General features: G+C 34.2%; 1 protein-coding gene across 1 annotated transcript; it reads right to left on the bottom strand.

The window, feature by feature from the left end:
- Positions 1-297: 297 nt before the first annotated feature.
- LOC123540758 (ladderlectin-like) lies at positions 298-9,223 on the bottom strand. Its single transcript, XM_045326021.2, has 4 exons — positions 8,848-9,223; positions 7,267-7,337; positions 6,449-6,542; positions 298-3,748 (listed from the first exon to the last, which is right to left on the bottom strand). The coding sequence occupies exons 1-4, from the start codon at positions 9,167-9,169 to the stop codon at positions 3,552-3,554; spliced, it is 684 nt and encodes a 227-aa protein (XP_045181956.2). The 5' UTR covers positions 9,170-9,223; the 3' UTR covers positions 298-3,551.
- Positions 9,224-18,770: the final 9,547 nt, after the last annotated feature.

Below are 18,770 nucleotides of genomic sequence, written 5' to 3'. Positions count from 1 at the left end.
TAAAGAACGTTTGTTCGATTGTACAAGAATGGACTAGGGGTCTTCCTCAACACGAAAAAGCTTGAAAGATGCCACAAGGACTATAACTGTTTCGGTATGGCGTTACACTAAACAAAACAAATACACCAAACAAGAACAGAGTAGTAGTCTAGTAAATGATGGTAATAGCCTCTTTAATGTTCATAAATAATTTGGTTTTGTTTACAAGGTCTACATTAGTTTAGTCAGAAATTAATTGTATACACAACTGATCAAAAACGGTCAGCCTATCTGTCCATGACAAGATTTATTTTTTTTTTTTTATTTTTTTTTTGGATGGTGACGTGCTTGCTGGTGATCCTTGATGAAGTAGAGGACTTACTTATACCTGTGTCTATGATTTGCATCGCTAATATTAAGCCAAATATACAAAACCTCCACCTCTGTGTCTCTGTCTTTGTTTCTGTCTTACTCTCCTTTTCTGTTCTAAATAATACCTTTTACAAACCATCTTCACATATTCAGTTTCGATCTCCCTTTATGTAAAATAATTCTATGTAATATTACAATGATATCGCGATGAACTGTTCTTTATTTATTGAACTGTATTTACATAGTTGTTGAATTCTCAAATTACTAAATAAAATACTTTTCTGTTCTGCTCTGTTCTGTTCCATTCAAAAGGAGTAAATCAAATAAGACTTTTTTTATATTATAATTTAATAAAACAATCACTCTACTTGTGTACATGATTTTGTAAAACACCATTCCTTCAAGTAAAGGAATATATTCCAGTTTTCAGCTTATTAAATAGTGGACAATTAGCTTCAAAGCTTAAGAAAATAATACATTTTATAGGTATTTTAACAATAAAAAGTATTCTGAAAGTACAAGCTATCACTTCAAAACATATTCAAAAATCTTCAAAGGACATCTCCTTGTGAAATAATTTCACAGAATTATCTATTTGGTGACCAACAAGCAAGAGTGTTCAGATTATTTATACACAGTGGCAAGTGAAAAATACCTTCTTTATAAAAGCTGTTGGTTTGATTTGAAAAATAAACAGGATGTTCCTCTCCCAAGCGTGTTAAAATGAATCATCTATATCAAAAATATTATCGCCTAAACTACCGCGTTGTCCTTTTTCTCTATATGAATTATAGTAGAAACTTTCAGCAACCGCTTGCCCATTTTTAAAATAATTTCATAGATATTTTCTGAAGATACTCCAGAATAATCGTCCAAGAATAAATAGTTTAAATAGAAAATTCATCACACTCTATCAAAGTACAAAAAAAACATGAAATATAGATTTCTATAAGCTGTTTGTCTTTTATTTTCTTGTGCGTTAAACAGCGCATGTTCAGTTGGTGGAATAATACGTTCATCTGCTATCTAAATGCAGGTGCGTAACAGGTTAATAAGAGAATGGCTGAGTTTTAATTTTGAAATAACCTGTAGCTCTATCCATTTGCTTTTATTAATGATTACATGCAACTTGTGAACAAACAAGCACTCAGAAACAATTAAATATGAAAAATCAAAACAATACCAAAAAAAAAAAGAAAAACAAAACAGATAATGCCAGTTTAAGTTGCAAGTTAAAGTAGGCTGAAGAACTATTTAGCTTTTTTTCTAAAAAAGGCAGAATATTTAGATTATAATGTTAATGTCATTTTGATATTAGGATTATCCATCTCGCTATCGAAAACATGTACAGCTCGGAAAAGAATCGCCCTATAAACTTTTTTCAATTTAGTTTCTAAGGACATTAACCCAATACTCACTACATCTCTGCATAAATCGGGTGGAGATATTTTATGGTACAATTTCACAACATTTACACGCAAATACGTCATTGACAGGTTATTTGAAAGCATAAATCATGTATTTTATTACGAAGATATATGAAATGTGACCAAACTACCATGGTAATTTGCTGGTTCGCTTTGCAGAATAGAATATTTGACCGTGCAATCAGTTGGGAAAAAAAAACACAGACGAAATATGATTTTCAATTTGGTTAGAGTCAAAATGTTTTCCGTTTTGCTTACATTTCTTAATAAAAACAAAGAAACAGTCCAGGTTGGTCAGACTTGTACATTTGTATATCCAGATAACGGAAACAATTGGTAAAGAATTCATATTGAATTTCGTGAGGAAAAAAGTCCTCGGTCAGCGGCTTTCATTACTTAATACGGTAGTTGAACTATCCAAATGATATTATTTGTTTGTATCCAATACATCAACATTAGTCTTCAATATCAGATATTGTACGGTTGAATGTTGCAAATACGATACGAATCAGCATTTGGAAGATAACTTTACGTAAGGGACAATTATAAATAATGAGTTTGGTAAATCATGTAAAACCATTCAAATACAATTGAAAGGAAACAACAACAACAGTGCAAAAACAAACACACTTTTTACCGCGAGAAAATAAATTTATCAAAATAAATGTATGAGTTTTTCGTTTTCGTCATCTCCATCAAATAGACTTTGAATATCTTTTAAGCTGTAGTGGAGACAAAATAATAACTTAACAGTAAATTTTCTTTACAGCCTGACATTTTTTTTGCAGTAGGTACTTCAAGTGAATCTTCCAGAGATCAATCTTTATTTTTCCATTACGGACCTACTGTCAATCTGATATTTAAAGATATAATCCTGTTCAAAATCAACGTAAAAGGAAACAAATAACTTTGTAGATTTGTAGGAAACAGTCTAATGTACACATTCGCCCGTTAGTCTGACTTGAATGGCCAAATATTGTTGAGATACGAATGGATATAAAATCATAAAATATTTAACGACCCACGGGTCTCTAACAGATATATATATTGCTGTAGTAAAAATGATCTTCCTAATATTACATTCGTTACGGAATCTAATCTGACAAGGATTATAACTTTAAATTAACAGTATATTTTCTTCACAACCTGACATTATTTTTGCATTAGGTACTAAAACTTATTCTGCAATTTATTTCCATTACGGAACAACTGTCAATCTGATATTTTAAAAGTACAGAGCAAAAACTAATTAATTTTTGAGATAATTCAGCATTAATCTAGTCTGAGATTTTTTACATAACGGACGAGTAATCAATTAGAATTTTTATACATTATGGTCAATAGTTAATTTTAGAATTGTTTACATTATGGGTCAATAGTCATTCCGAAATTATTACAACACGGGCAAATAATCCTTTTGAAATTCTTTTACATTAGTGGCCATTTGTTATTCTGAAATTTAGCACATAAGAAATAAAAGTTTAACATAAGGAACCAATGTTCAAATAATATTTTTACAGTACAGACCAATACTAAATAAAGGATGACTACTGAGGATTTCATTAGTACTACCATTTTGCAAGAATACATTGAATGTTTCCGTGTCACTATCGACTTTGCCTAATGCATACCGCATAAGCCAGGAATGTCATCAAAATAACTATTTCGTGGGAATATGAATTCATGAGTTTCACGTTTTAAAGTTGAATATAAATGTTATCATTGTAGTTGGAAAAGCTTCGCAAACTTCCATAATTATAATATATGGGTTGTTTATTCGAATTCACAAATACTTGATGCCTGATGATTGCAAACCCTATCATGCCATTTGTGATCCCATATCATCATGCATTTTTTCCCCGATCCTTCACCGGGATACCAATTCTCATAGCCTATCGATGTACCATCTAGCCAGAAAAACACGTCTCCTCCTTCCCGGTTCCTACCACCAATCCAAATGTTGTCAGGAACTAAAAATAGATTCAAACTAATTATATATATAATTATATAATGCCCAAGTTACTTCATACAAGTTCTTACTCTTCACTAAAGTCAAAATAATTAGGTTAACAGTGTCATAAATACTCTAAGCGTATCTGTGTCAAAATAGAGTAGGTACATGTAACAACAGCTCGTTAGATCGAACCAGCAGCTTCCGTAAAATTATTCATTATTCAATGTACATTGTAAAATGTTATAAAATGTATCTTGTGGTTAAGATCTGTTTGCAAAAATGAGAAATATGCAACAATTAAATATCTAGATGTGTTTAATACAGATAAGCTGAAAACAACAATTCATGTGTACATAATTATTTAATAATCTTCTTTGGACGAAGTATTAAAGTATTCAATTGACGTCGACGACGCGCACCCGCACGCGCGTGTGTGTGAGTGTATTTAGTGATATTAGTAGGAAGATAATACAAGATACAGAGACGCTCCGATTCTTCCTTTTATTATTTGGAGGAGCGGCCCAGGCTCTAACACATGATTCCTGGTTTCGTATGCAGATAGAGTTACCACCTGACCACGGCGTCCGCTCTGTGTGATGTGAGAGAATGGTAGCGCGTCGTTGAATAAACCACTCCAACTAGTAGAATAACAATTCTTGTCTATCTAGCGAGGAAAATACACATTTGTCCAAGAAAGCGCCTTGGATATATATTCCTGTCTTTCCTTGGGGAATAACCTTGTCTAAAATAGCGTGCACTTAGGCTACGTCATTCATGAGTATACTATATGACACTATTATGACATCATAAATGATATAATCAATGCCCCTATTTAAGGCCACGACCTATTTTGAACGAGATAGGCAAGCAAGAAATATGATCTTACAAGTCTGCCTGTGTAAGACAGCTATTTTCTCAACCCTCGGGACAGCTTAGATATAAAACCTCACCAACTCTCGGTTTTTCATTTTACACTGTCCCTTGGGTAGAGAAAACCCCGTCTGACACAGGAAGGCATGGAAGATCCTTATAGTCTAAACAAAACCAATGAGAATAACGTTAAGTGAAAGGATTAATGTATACTTAGATACAATAAAAAATAGATATGCTTTGACAAGGTTAAGAGTTTCGGCACACAGATTAGCAATTGAGACAGGAAGATGGCATAAACCTAGAAAACTTGAAAGAAACGAAAGAAAATGTTTACAGTGTAATAAATTAGAAGATGAATTTAATTTTCTGTTAGAATGCACACTTTTTAAGCAGCTTAAAATTCAGTATAATAATATAAATACATATTATTGGAAAAGACTTAATATCCCGAAATTTGTTGAATTATTGTCATCAGAGAGTCCGACAATAATAAAAAATATCAATGTTTACCTTTAAAGCATTTGGGAAAAGAAACAATATATTTTACTTATCACCTTTCTCCATCTGTACCGGTTTTACACTGCATATTTAAACTATAGCTTATCTCAGACTTAAAATAATGACTACTTGCTATTCTCGGCTATTATTTATTTTATTCCCAACAGTTTGATAAACCATTTCATTTGTAATTTTATATTACTTAAGGTTGTCAATTGACCTAATACATAAAAGGAACCCAAATACTAGAACTCACAAATCTTCTATAATTATTACATCAGCCCAAGCAGCTGACAACTAGCATAAAGTATGAGAATCAGTATATATCAAATGTATTATAGATATAATTACCATGACCGACAATCTGTGCAGACCAAATAGCTCATTTTCCAAAATTTAAATCCATTTAACATAAACATGGAAGTAACTTCGCACATTTTGTCGTAAACTAGTTAAGTGTCGTAAAGTAGGATGTTCATATAATTGAATACGAATGCCGAAAATAGTACACGTTGTCGCCATTTCCAAAGCTAACGCTATATACAATGATGTCAGTTTAAACCACTGGTGTTTTTCATGTATTTATATTATGTTTGCACTTATTTATATGACGTCAATTTAAACCACAGATGATTTTCATGTATTTATATTATTTCCGCATTTATTTACATGATGTCAGTTTATACCACTGACGATTTTCATGTATTTATATTATGTATACACATGTTGTAAACCCATGGGCATATTGCCTTTTGTTTGAATAAACTATTAGCGAAAGAAGATAGTGAAGAAATAGTGCCGTCGTCTTCAATTAAATATCCGAAACCTATTTTGTTTGATTTGGGTTTAACACCGTTTTTCAACAGTATTTCAGTCATGTAACGGCGGGCAGTTAACCTAACCAGTGTTCCTGGATTCTGTACCAGTACAAACCTGTTCTCCGCAAGTAACTGCCAACTTCCACACATGAATCAGAGGTGGAGGACTAATGATATCAGACACAATGCCGTTTATCAAATAGTCACGGAGAACATACGCCCCGCCCGAGGATCGAACTCGCGACCCCGAGATCCGTAGACCCACACTCTTACCTGTTGAGCTAAGCGGGCGGCCGAAACCTATTAAATGATTATTTGTTTATCTATATAATTATAAATTTATGCTAAAAATCGAGATCTTGGTTGGACAATCAGGATAGAAAACAAAATCTATTAAGAGATACCTGTAATGAACATCTAACATGTTCAGAGAACTAACTGACAGGACGTTAAAGTTTCGAACGAATGACTGATCAGTTACTTGGTCAAAAGCAGACTGATCACTTCTAAACACTAAATATACTGACCGTCGCTGTTATTCAACAGAGTTTTGCTTAGGAACTCCTGTTCTTCTTGCGATTTTATGTCAGCTAAGAATCCTCCCAGCAACGCACAGTGCTCCTATAATATACAAGAGGTACAGTATGTGTTTCATTTTAACTCGATACATTTTTATTATACAGTGTGGGTAAAACATTTACAACTTATACTTACTACCCTTAATGACTTCTTTCCTTGACTTCTGACCAGTAGTAAAGCAATCGTAAAGGGATCTTGAAAAAATTATATTCCCACAAAGGAACGATACCGCAGCTTCCCGTTTAAGAGTCAAACACTCCACGCCTATATGGCTGCACCTTTGCCAAACTGTGCTAATTTCTAACACAGGGAACATACCGCCATTATTATTCACAAGGAGTATGATAGCTTATAATTTAGGGAAAAACATATGAACCTGTATTTCGCTGTTTTTCTATAGAAGACATTCTTGTCAGATATAAGGAATTTATGTTTGGACACAACTCATTTTTTACAATCTTTTATGTTTATTTTTTTCTATATACAAATAGAAAATAGACATAGCTTAGTTTTACATTCACAATTCAGATCAATATAACAGTAATTTAAAACTTGAACTCTCAAACTATCAAATCAAAGAGATCAAGAGATAGCTCCCTTCGAGATGAATACAACGGTATCAAAATGTTTCAAAATGAGCATAATATTTATGTCAATATAATACTCAAGTGATACATGGCTTAAAGTATCTATTTTTACTGTATTGTAAAAGATAATTTGACATATTAATCATAGCATATTGAAAGGAATATATTAGAATTTCTACCTTTGCAGCGTTCCAAATCTGAACAGTCTGAACAAGCAGGTAGCACGAAAACTTTGAACATGTTCTTGTACCTGAAAGAGAATGACAACGTACAAGCACATGCAATCTTAACACTGTGACAATAGAATGCCAATAAACCATCAAAGTTGTATCTGGCGTTCCATACATAAGTACATTTTATATAAAAGCAAATTCCAGACATTTTTAGCACTAAAATAAGTTTTAAAACTGAATGTTGACATAGATGTAGCCGTTTGAAATTTTAGGAAATGGCGAATCATGGGGGGCGGCTATTTTAGAGTTATGACATAACTAATATACTGCTGAATTTTGAAATGGAAAATGTCCTTTTAAAAAGATTCATTTCTATTTGTTTAGGCTCTTTCGACTCGACGTGGATTAAATTCTAGCTCTGGTTGTCATCTTAAAGTTTGATGGGTTTTTTTTTGTAAATTATCTTGATCGATCTTTTTTAAAACTGCCAGCTTTAATGAATTCTAGTGCTAACATTTTCAAAACAATAGTAAACTTTAACGAAGGGAATGAACTAAGAACTACGAAATTACTGTTCAGTTAATTTATCTAAGATTTTTTTTAATACTTTAACCAAAAATGTAACAAAAAGGCCCCATAACCCCAGCAAAAACAACAACAAACGTACACTGTTTATGTGCAAGTATTACTTTATGCACTATTTTTGCCTATATACTACGCACTCTTATTGCCATCAAAAAGTACTTAATAATTTACTCAGTCGACGAATAATACAGGTATAAGCAGCTATAAAAGGATGTCAATACGAATACAAAAATTTTCGACTCTCATCACGGGTCCACTACTTTAAACTCAAAATCCAAGATGCATCAGCACGGTTTTTATGAGCCGATTTTTAGCAATACTATTAAATGTCATCCGATTCTAATAGGAAAGGCAACGTTCTTTATATTTTCATTTTGTCTGATGTTTCTCCAAAAATCATTTGAGGCAGTGAAAGATGTTTTAGACTAGCTAGAAAGTAAGGAGTTTTTTTAATACTTTGACTCTGAAAAATAATTTATCTTCTTTCCCTAACTAGAATAAAAGAACGAACCATGTTTTAAATCTTAAGCTTAAGAAATGTTAGTGTTTAACATATTTATAATTTAAATTGTTCTTATTTACACAAGTGTCATCTCTTCAAAGCTTATAATCTGTAAATGTTATTTATTGTACTGTACGAATACTATGGACCCTGAACAGGATAATCAGAAGGTCAAAATGGAGTGCTCGACTTGCAATGTTTTTTAACAAAAGACATGTATATATTTTTGGGACGTTTCCCTCGAAACCCCCGATTGTAAGTTTATTAGTCAGTTGCTGTTAATGGACGGTTTAGTCGTTTTAGACAGCTATATCTTCGAAACGGTCATTAAAACAACTATGCAACTTCAATAGTAGGTATTACTGGATCATCTTATGCAGTAATGGATTTAAACGAATACGAAATCTTAAAAACATTTTAATCATAAATGGTATTAAAGATAACCATTTACTAATTTTGCATTTCAACTATTTAAACAAAATGTAGAGAAATATAATTACCAGCTCGTCTAAAATACAGGGATGGTGATGTTGACGTAGACAGGAAATCAGCCTTGTTGTCAGTCGAACATCCGAAACATGTTAGTGTTTCCGGCTGATAAAACACTCCAAGACATGTGGGGTAGGAGTGACAAACCCGGGCGCAGTGTATGCCACTCAAACTTTCCTCTAGCTCGAAGACAACGTAGTTCACTGGGCACAAGTTTCCTCCTAGAGAAGATATCCCTTCAAACGGAGTGACACGAGAAAGTGACAGTACCTCTTGAAATTCATTGTAAGCAATGGCGAATGAAAGAGCAAAGAAAGCTAGTGACATCCTCATTTCGTACCTACAGTTTTAACTTTAAATTAATATTCAATCTATCTTGTCCCTATCCTGTCTGCGCGCCTTATGAAATGCAAGTTAACTCATTGTAATCGATTGTCGTCCAATCTTTATTCTAATGAGCTTACGTCGCTCGTCTGGAGAGGACCATGACTTCTGTACCTTACTTCTGACCCAGGTTGGTGAACATTTAATTTTGTTAAGCAGGTCATTTAATTCAAAATTTATTAGTGAGTTTACTATTGTTACTTGGACAGTCCCTAAAAGCTGCTATGGGGAACCTTTTGAAAACAAATGTGAAAAAGATAAGTTTGGTTACGACCCATCCAGTGGTTCATGAGAAGAAATCATTTAAGGTTTTTCTGCCTTTGAAGAAGAATTTGAATAAAACTGAGAGAAAACAATACACAGATGCTAGAGGCAAAGATAAGAAGTCGTTTATATTTCGTTCTCTACTTTTTGCTGTAGCTGTGCCTTGAAGGGGACGACTGGGCCATGCAGAACCAATTGGAGACCCTACAATAATGTTACAGCCAAAGTTGATTCAATTTGATTGAATATCAATCAAGTGGTTCGTTTGAAATGTTTTCTCTCTTTTGCTCTGACGTAAAATAGGTTAAGCCAAACAACTTGAAAAAGCTTGAGAGAGGACTATAAAAGGAAGCTACAGACCAAGTTTTGTGAAGATAAATCAACTGATTTATGAAAAGAAATCATTTATCTCTATTTTAAGGAAATTCGTGTCCCGATATCAAGCAAAACCATTTGAACAAATATGAGAGAGGCCTTTATAAGGCTCATACAGACCAAGATCTATCAAGTAGTTCAAGCAAAAGAAGCTATTTGTTTTCAGTTTAGCTCCGCTGACCAATGAAATGTGAAAAGCTAACCCATATGATTAAAGTATGGAAATTAAAACACAGGAATGCTAAGAGAAGAGCCATCACTTAGTTCATGAGAAGACGTTGTTTAAAGATTATTTCTATATTAAGCTCTGGTGGTCCTAAATCTTGGCTAAATGAAACTATTTGAATATGCTTTGGAGAGGACTATACAAGATGCTACAGACAAGTTTTGCGAAATTGTTGAAAGCTTTACTGTTTTTAACTCTAGTGGCCCTGAAAGGTACCGAGTGAAATCTTTGAACAATCAAAAGACGATCCATCAATTGATTCATGAGTAGATGTCATTTATATGTTTCTCTATGTTTAGCTATGGAGGCACTAGTTTAAAGCAGTACCATTTGAACAAACTTGAGAGATTACAACATAAAGATTCAACAAACAAGAATTGCCTGGATCACCACGTTATCAAGACGTTCATAAGAAGAAATCGTTAAAAACGTTGTTTTTTTCCTATAATTCCTGTCTTTGGTACCCTCTAAAAGGATGTTGTGGAGATCCATCAAATTGTGTTCATGAAAAGTCATTTAAAGTTTTTTTCTCAATTTTAAGTTTTGGGTTAACGTATAAGGGGCTAAGAGGGCTTATATAAACATGCTTGGTCAAGAATTACAGAAGAATGAAATACAGTAATATTTGTGACCAATCAATTAGTTAACGTGTAGAAGAAGTTTTACAGTTTAACGGTAGTTTGGTTTTTAGGCACTTACGGCCGCTAAAATTGGCCAAACGGAACCTTTTGAACAAACTTGAGAACTTACCTTAGAAATATGCCACAGGCCAAATTTTGTGATAATCTAATAACTTGCTTACTTGCTATGTGTGGCCCGGTCATGTAGTGGTAACTAGCTTGACTTTCAATCCTGATTAATTGGGTTTAAATCAGGTCCAGGTCTTGAGTTTCTCTTACCCAAGTAAGAGGCCAACACTGTTTCTTCCCAGAAAACAGGCTTAGCGTGTACTGGCTTTATACACCAGAAACAATTAAGAACCAGCATATTCACAAAAAGCTAGGCAAAGAAAGCCGGACATTGCTGTACCTGAAACAACCTCTCTCTCTCTCTCTCTCTCTCTCCCTCTCTCTCTCTCTCTTTCTCCCTCTCTCTCTCTCTCTCCCTCTCTCTCTCTCTGAGGATTTTCTGTCGTTCTGTCCTTCTGGTCAGATCATTCTGTGTCTCGACTGGTAGAGAGGATGAATTTGGCAACTAGAATGAAGGTGCCCATAAATGTAAAACACTTTCTTTCAACGTGTGTTTCATGAAAATTGATGCTATTTATATTTCTTTGGTACAATAATACATGAGAAGAAGTTGTTGAAAAGTTTATATTCATTTTTAGCTCTGACGATCGCTAAAAAGGCCCAAACGGAACAATTTGTATCACCTTGATAGAATATCCTACAAGTACGTTTCAGACCAAGTTTGGTGATGACATATCACATGATTCAAGCATAAATTGTTTACAGTTTTTTTCAAGCGATACAAGATATAAAGTTGAAAAAGAATGCCTAGATTAAGTATGGTGATGATCCATTAAAGGATTCTTGAGAAGAAACCGCTTGAATGTACTTTTTTCTATCTTTAGCTCTGGCGACCTCTAAAAGAAGCTAAGCTAAACCTTTTGAATAAATTTAATAGGACCTCACAAGGATGCTTCATACAACGTGTGATGATGATTCGTCTGAAGAACTCGTTTGAAGGTTGTCCTATGTTGTTGTTTTTCTGGCGAGATGTCCAGGCAAGAATGCCACAGACAGTTTGGTGAATTCTTAAAAGTGGTCGCTGAGGAAACAATGCCTAATTAAAAGTATTGACACAGGACAATTATGGACGTCGGAACATCGGTATATACTAACAGCCCAACCTGAAAAATATTCAGGTGAGCTAAAAAGTCTTTAAACAATGTCATTTGAAAATAAATTATTCACGTGTTCTGCCTGACTAATATAGCATAACCCGGGCAGTAACTAAGATATTGAGGGAAACATTTTTTAAGTCAATAAAACTGTCATTACGGTTCATTTTATCGGGAATAGTGTGGGTCTAAATAATTTAGATTTGCGGCTTTGTTACTGAACAAAACATATAAAACGTATATATCAATTGATCCATCTTGGAACGAAGTATACGACCAGATAGTCAAACTAAGACACAACGACTCTTTACTATGTCATACCAACACGAGTTTGATAAAACAAAATGATCATGTTTTATTTCAAAATCAAGGGCTGCTTCAAAATTCATGCGGAGTCCATTTAAAATGTATATAGGCAAGACATGTATTTAGTTCCTGTCACCCTTTAAATAACCCAAATGGTTTTTAAAAGGCTTACAATTTACGCTTAAAAATATACTTTAGAATGCTTCAAACGATTGTTTTCATCGTTCTTTGTTGACATGACGGACTACTTTTTAGTTACTATAAAGTATGACTATTGCACGGAGGAATCGTGTCCAATTCCCGCAAAATACAGTAAAGGATATTACTTTATGTCGTTTACTTGAAGGTTTTTTATTATCCCGGTGATCATTCTCGACAGATGTTATAGATCAAAGAGCACTATTCCAACGTCCCAGTCAAAAAGTATTTCAAGAATATTTAGCAGTTATTCTTTGGCAAAATATTCTACAACCACAAATGAAATCTAAATCATGTGCTTCGTTGAAATATCTTATGTTTTCCGAACGGTCATTCTAATTAATTTAACTAAAGCGTTATCGTTTCAGACTTCGTAAAAAGTTCTTACTTCCACGAACATTACGTCTTTTGAATAATTTGACTACCAGACTAGTTATTGTCAACCTTCAGTCTGTACGCAGAAGTGATAATTACTGTACAAAATACATATCGCAGCCATTTAAACAATTCAAATCTGATGGAGCTCTATTACATCAAACGGATATTATTATGCCAATAACGGCCTTCATGTATGGCTTTTTAGCATGCCTGCAACGTAAGCCTGACAACAGACCAACAGCATTGGCACATTTTATGATCTCCGCTGAAGTCGTTGATAAACTTAAATGTTGTAAAACTTTGCTAAAACTAGAAACTCGTCAGAGCTATATGATGGAGTGCCTCTCTGAACATTTTGCGCACAGTTTAGTACACCAGTCAGTTGGATAGCTTTTTCACATGAAATATACTCTACATAGTAAATAGCGTTTCGGATACATTAGGTTAGGTGAAGAATTCGGGCACTCGACAGCTTCCTGTAAGGCTCTAAAACTTAATTAAGTAAGGGCAAGCTAAACACTGAAGCCGCGGCTTAAACATATGCATTACTTTGGGCGACATCTTAAGGGCTTTGAGCTGATCTCAGACAATTTTAAAAAAACATATCAGAATATGTATGTGGAACCAATATCATTAATTATGTATTTGTTATCATCTTGACTAACATTTTTGAAAGTCCCTCTACATAATGTCCATATTCATCAAGTACTGTCAAGAAGTCAGGAAATCGCTACATTTATAAAACTGATCGGCAACTGAAACTGAAAGTACGTTTTTGTTTGACTGCCCAGTAACTTGTAATACTTTTCTGTACAAGACAGATGACAGACACACGGATGTAGGATTTCTTTTTACACAGCGTCATGGAAACAAGATTACACTTTTAATATGAAGTAATTAGTAAGTAAATCTTATACACAAACACAAACTGTTAGTATACAGCATTTTCTGCAAATGATTGTGCTATTAACAATAAAAAGATGAAAGGGACAGACACGTTAAGTTATTCATAATGCCTGTTTTTGTTGTTTTTTTTTTTGTTTTTTTTTTTTTTTGTTTTTTTTTGTTTTTTTTTTTTTTTTATTTATTTATTGCAGTGTAACAAATTCATGCATGTCGACACAAATGATAATGACTGTTATCATTACACAATTATGCATAGAAAGTTGTGCTATAAAAGGAACCAAACTCCAACACAATGTTACTTCCCCTTATTGGTTCAGTTTGATAACATTTTTGCGGAGGTTGCAAATGGAACTAGACTGGTGTCGACAGGCTAAGTCAGTACTCGAGACACGCCCCTGGAAATGCTCCATTCATGTATATTTCAAGGTCCAAAAGGGCAACAACTCCAGAAAAAAATAACTGGATATAAACGTTCCGATACAATGCAAAGTTCTTCGGCACCAGGGACAAAAAAGCATTTGATTATATATTAACACCATCCCGATTGGACTAAGTACGCTTTAAAAAAAGTTCATAACGTGTACGTAGTAAGCTGGTTTAATTAACCGAGTTTAAAGGGAGTTTCTATATACTAGTATAACACTGATTTTTGAGCTAGAAGTCCGAGTCATAAAGGTTAAATGTCACCTTGCTATTATGATGATATTTGTGCCACGTAATGTGAACTACAATACATTCATAAACAGTTACAGACAGAAAAGGTTTGATTTTTGACTACTTGTTGTGACCTTTACCTTCGAGCTGACTGTCGTTTAAATCTAGTATATCGAGGGTTCAACGCAACAAGGGCGTATCTACATATAATTATTATATGTAGATACGACCTTATTGCGTTGAACCCTCGATATGTCATATCGAATGATAACATTCTATGACCGTGCAAAGAGTATTATTATATAAGTTAATTTCGTACATAAATCGAACTTAGGTTGTTGTAAAATCAGACATATTATGAGGTATCCTTTAATGATTTATTCATACCGTTTAAAGTATTTGTGGTGTCCTAAATATATATTAAGGATATCATTAAATCAAATTGTGGAGATACGATAGTCTTGAAAATATCATGAAAATCTATACACGTTCAAGGTAAAAAAAAAAATATCGCGAAAAATTAAAACCTTACGCGAAAATTATCTACTTAAGTGCATAGCAAAAAACGTTTGATTTCACGAAAAAGAAAAAAAGGTTTTCGCGAAATTTTCTTTTTTGATGAAAAAAAAGAAGTTGTCTTTATGGAGTTATCTTTATGCAGTACTGGGCACTATTTTGACAAATAGTCTTGATAACCAAATAACAGTTTCACGAAAACCTTCTTCTAAATTCATGAAAGTTTATTCATTTATTCGCGAAAATCCTTAAACCTGACTGGATGAGTCTGTGCCAGTATAGAGGTGAAGCCCTGGTCTGCAAAATGGAATAGAGTTTTGTTGCCTGCGATTTTGCAATTTTTAAGGTTTTTGTATTGGAGAGGTTCAAGGTTCGTGTATGTCCTTACCCTTGCCCTGACCGGATCGGATGAGCCTGTGCCTTTTCAGAGGTTAGGTCCTGGCTTACAAAATGGAATAGAGTTTTGATCCCTGAGATATCGCAATATTTTGCAATTTCAAAACCTATTTTGCCCTAGGAATTAGATTCAAGGTTCGGCTCACAGCGAACCATTGACCCGGACCAGATGGTCGTGTGCCAATACACAGTTGTGGCCAAATGTTACAAAATGGAATATAGTTTAGATCCCTGCGTTGACCAGTTGAGGGTTTCTTTGCCCATACAAAGGTCCTCACAGGTTCAAGGTTCAATTCATAAGAATAAAGTGGTCCAGGAAAACATGTTAAAGATCGCTGATTTCTGTCAGTTGTTCGAGAGTGGGTACTTGTCCTAAAGTCATGTTTATGATGGCTGATATCTGTCAGCTGCCTGCGAGGGGTAATGACCTAAGAAGTCATATTTATGATGGCTGATTTCCCTTCAGTTATCCTGAAGGTGTAATGACCCAAGAAGTCATATTTTATGATGGTTGATTTCTGTCACTTGTCCGCGAGGGGTAATGACTCAAAACGTCATGTTTATGATGGCTGATTTCTGTCAGTTGTTCGCGAGTGGGTACTTGTCCAAAAGACATGTTTACGATGGCTGATTTCTGGCGGTTATCTGCAACAGGTAATATACCAAGATGTCATGGTTTTAAATGCTGACGTCTGTCAGTTCCTTCATGTCGTTTGGATGCCCCCGCTGAAACACAGTATGATATCTTGCTGATTATGTGTGTTTACTCTTGTTTATCCTTGTGTTTGTTTGTTTGTTTTGGGTTTAACGCCGTTTTAAACAGTATTTCAGTCATGTAACGGCGGGCAGTTAACCTAACCAGTGTTTCTGGATTCTGTACCAGTACAAACCTGTTCTCCGCAAGTAACTGCCAACTTCCCCACATGAAACAGAGGTGGAGGACTAATGATTTCAGACACAATGTCGTTTATCAAATAGTCACGGAGAACATACGCCCCGCCCGAGATCTAACTCACGACCCCGTGATCCGTAGACCACCGCTCTACCTACTGAGCTAAGCGGGCGGGTATTTATCCTTGTGAAGTTACTTTTTCCCAAACAAACAATAGACAGAGTTTGTGTTTTTACGTTCTAGGGTTTTTGCTGATACAAAACAACAGCTTAAAGTCCCTTCTACACGTGCCGATTTTCGATCTGTCGCGCTGTATTTCCGTTCTTACATTTTTGTGGGAGAAAGAATGACAGCCAGAAACTTATACAAATCAACAAACTCATAGTTTTATTATATCCATATCTTGTCAATACACAATGAATTGTCAATTCGCATGCTTAAACAATGAAGTAACTACTTCTGTATAAATCGTGAATAAAATGTGTCACATAAATTTTCAGCGACCTTTAATATTTAAAAACCTTCCATTCATTTAATTCAAAGCAAACTTGTTCAGTTACGTCCTGTTCAGATATAGTAAAGGCCATTTATGGCCGAAATGCCAAATAAAAGAAAAAACTTGCAAAGAATTGATTTTTTGTGTAAGTATTTTGCAGGATGTATGTAACAACATATTAAAAGTATAGGAAAGTAACATGATGCAAAATGTCTATTTTGGGGTAAAAATGTTAAAAAAATAAATGAAACTGTGGATTTCTGGAATCGACCCAAAGCAACTGAACTATGCATCTTAAGAGATCCAAATTTGGCACAACATTAGATTACTATATTGTACAAAACGTAGATTAATTAGAAATTTTGAAAAAGCAAGATGGCGTCCTAAATCCAATATGGCCGCCATAAAAACGACATTTAAACCAGAATTGTCATTGATTTTATGTTAAATTGTCTCATATCCTTGCTTTTACACACAGTAAGTTAATTATTGTTATATGAAGCTTAAGATGGAAAACATACTGCCAGAAGATTCAATATGGGGCAATAGTGCAGTATACAGACAACATTTTTGAGTCATTCAGCAGTAGAAATTTTCGTTAAACAGCGATAACTTCCTTATTTACTAACAAAACATATAAAAGTTCAAGTATTTGTTTTCTTAGTAGGATCATTTCCCATCTTTTCTTAGTAGGATCATTTCCTACCTGATAATCATGTTTTTGGGAAAAATTACATTGAAATTGTTTACAGTTCTGTTTTTATTAAATAGAAAAATGGCGCGAAATAGATGATAGTTGCATAATGGCGGATTCAAATAGTCCTCAGGTTTTGTTTCATTATTTTCTTTTTAATTCTTGCTGAAATCACATGAGAGATCTATGCTTGATCTGTAGGTAGCCTTTTCCTAATGAAATAATATCATTACAGAATTTGCAATGTATACATAGATCATACATCACCTCTACAATCTGGAGTCTCGATCATTGTTAGCTAATTTTGTAGTTTGAGTATTTGACTGAAAATATTTCCACGCATCAAACATGACCCCGCTTTTTATATATCTTTATTCAGAACTGACAATATTCTGTAAGAAAATGTAAGTTACAGACATTTTACATTTTAAATCGGTCCTGGTGTGTGCTGCGGCCATTGCAAGTACGTGAATTTTATACAGAATAAAGAAGAACAGCTATTTAGTGTGTTGTATGTGGTTAATTACAGTGATAACTTGATTCATCATCACACATGATGTTATATACAATAGTAAAAGGGAACCAACTATTTATTAGAGCATGTACTCATGTTCTTGTTGTAAAATATGTTAGAATTTGAACCTATCAGAAAACAAGATATAGCTGCAATTAAAATACACCTCTGCTAGGTAAGTTAATAAGACAGATTACAATGAAGTCATTTCTATCCAGCGATTGATGTAAACACATTCAGGATTCAACTTATAATTTATCCAAGTACCTTAAATGAGCTATTACAGCTACACTGAAATAGCAGGTAAATTACATAAAAGAAGACTTGAGACTTAAAAAGTGTTGCAGTATTATAACTAGGTTTCGAGCTTAAGGGCCAGCACATAGAAATTAAACCTTTACGGGATAGACAATAGCAAATACAGGCTGAGCATTGGAAAGTTGAGAGACGTTTGGTTTGGTAACCTTCTGAATCAGTAAGAGAGTTCCCGCTCACAAACGGGGTTCAACATTCATACCAGTATGGTGGTTTAATGCTATATGTTATAGCATATAAACACTGAGCATCCAAGAGTCAGGGCAATCATACTGAGTTGCAACTTCAAGTAAGAGAACATCGGCTGAACATCTATGTAAAAACACATCTATGGATGTCTCTGAATTACTTTTTGTACTTTTAGCATGTGCAAATGTTGAGTTCTGCTCAACCCGGGGCCAGAGGGCGTGGACGGTAGTAGCATTTTCATTACCGTCCATGAACAGGCTCAATCAAACCGAGCCTGCAACATTTTCGTGTTTGTTGTGTTGAGCAACCTGTGGTGTTTCCATTTTTCTATTTTTGTATGTTGACCATTCAAAGACATTGTCTGACGGGAACTTCAACAAAAAGACCT

Source organism: Mercenaria mercenaria, chromosome 16 (assembly GCF_021730395.1).
Source record: "Mercenaria mercenaria strain notata chromosome 16, MADL_Memer_1, whole genome shotgun sequence".
Classification (NCBI taxonomy): Eukaryota; Metazoa; Mollusca; class Bivalvia; order Venerida; family Veneridae; genus Mercenaria; species Mercenaria mercenaria.
The sequence above is the reverse complement of the archived record's forward strand: the minus strand, read 5'-3'. Positions and strand labels throughout refer to the sequence as shown.

Excerpts from the sequence above, each read along its gene's own strand:
- LOC123540758 (XM_045326021.2), bottom strand. The coding sequence starts at position 9,169 with ATGAGGATGTCACTAGCTTTCTTTGCTCTTTCATTCGCCATTGCTTAC. Across the intron at positions 7,338-8,847 it reads CCTGTATTTTAGACGAGCTG|GTACAAGAACATGTTCAAAG; the intron begins GTAATTATATTT and ends ATTCTCTTTCAG. Across the intron at positions 3,749-6,448 it reads TCTGTTGAATAACAGCGACG|TTCCTGACAACATTTGGATT; the intron begins GTCAGTATATTT and ends ATCTATTTTTAG.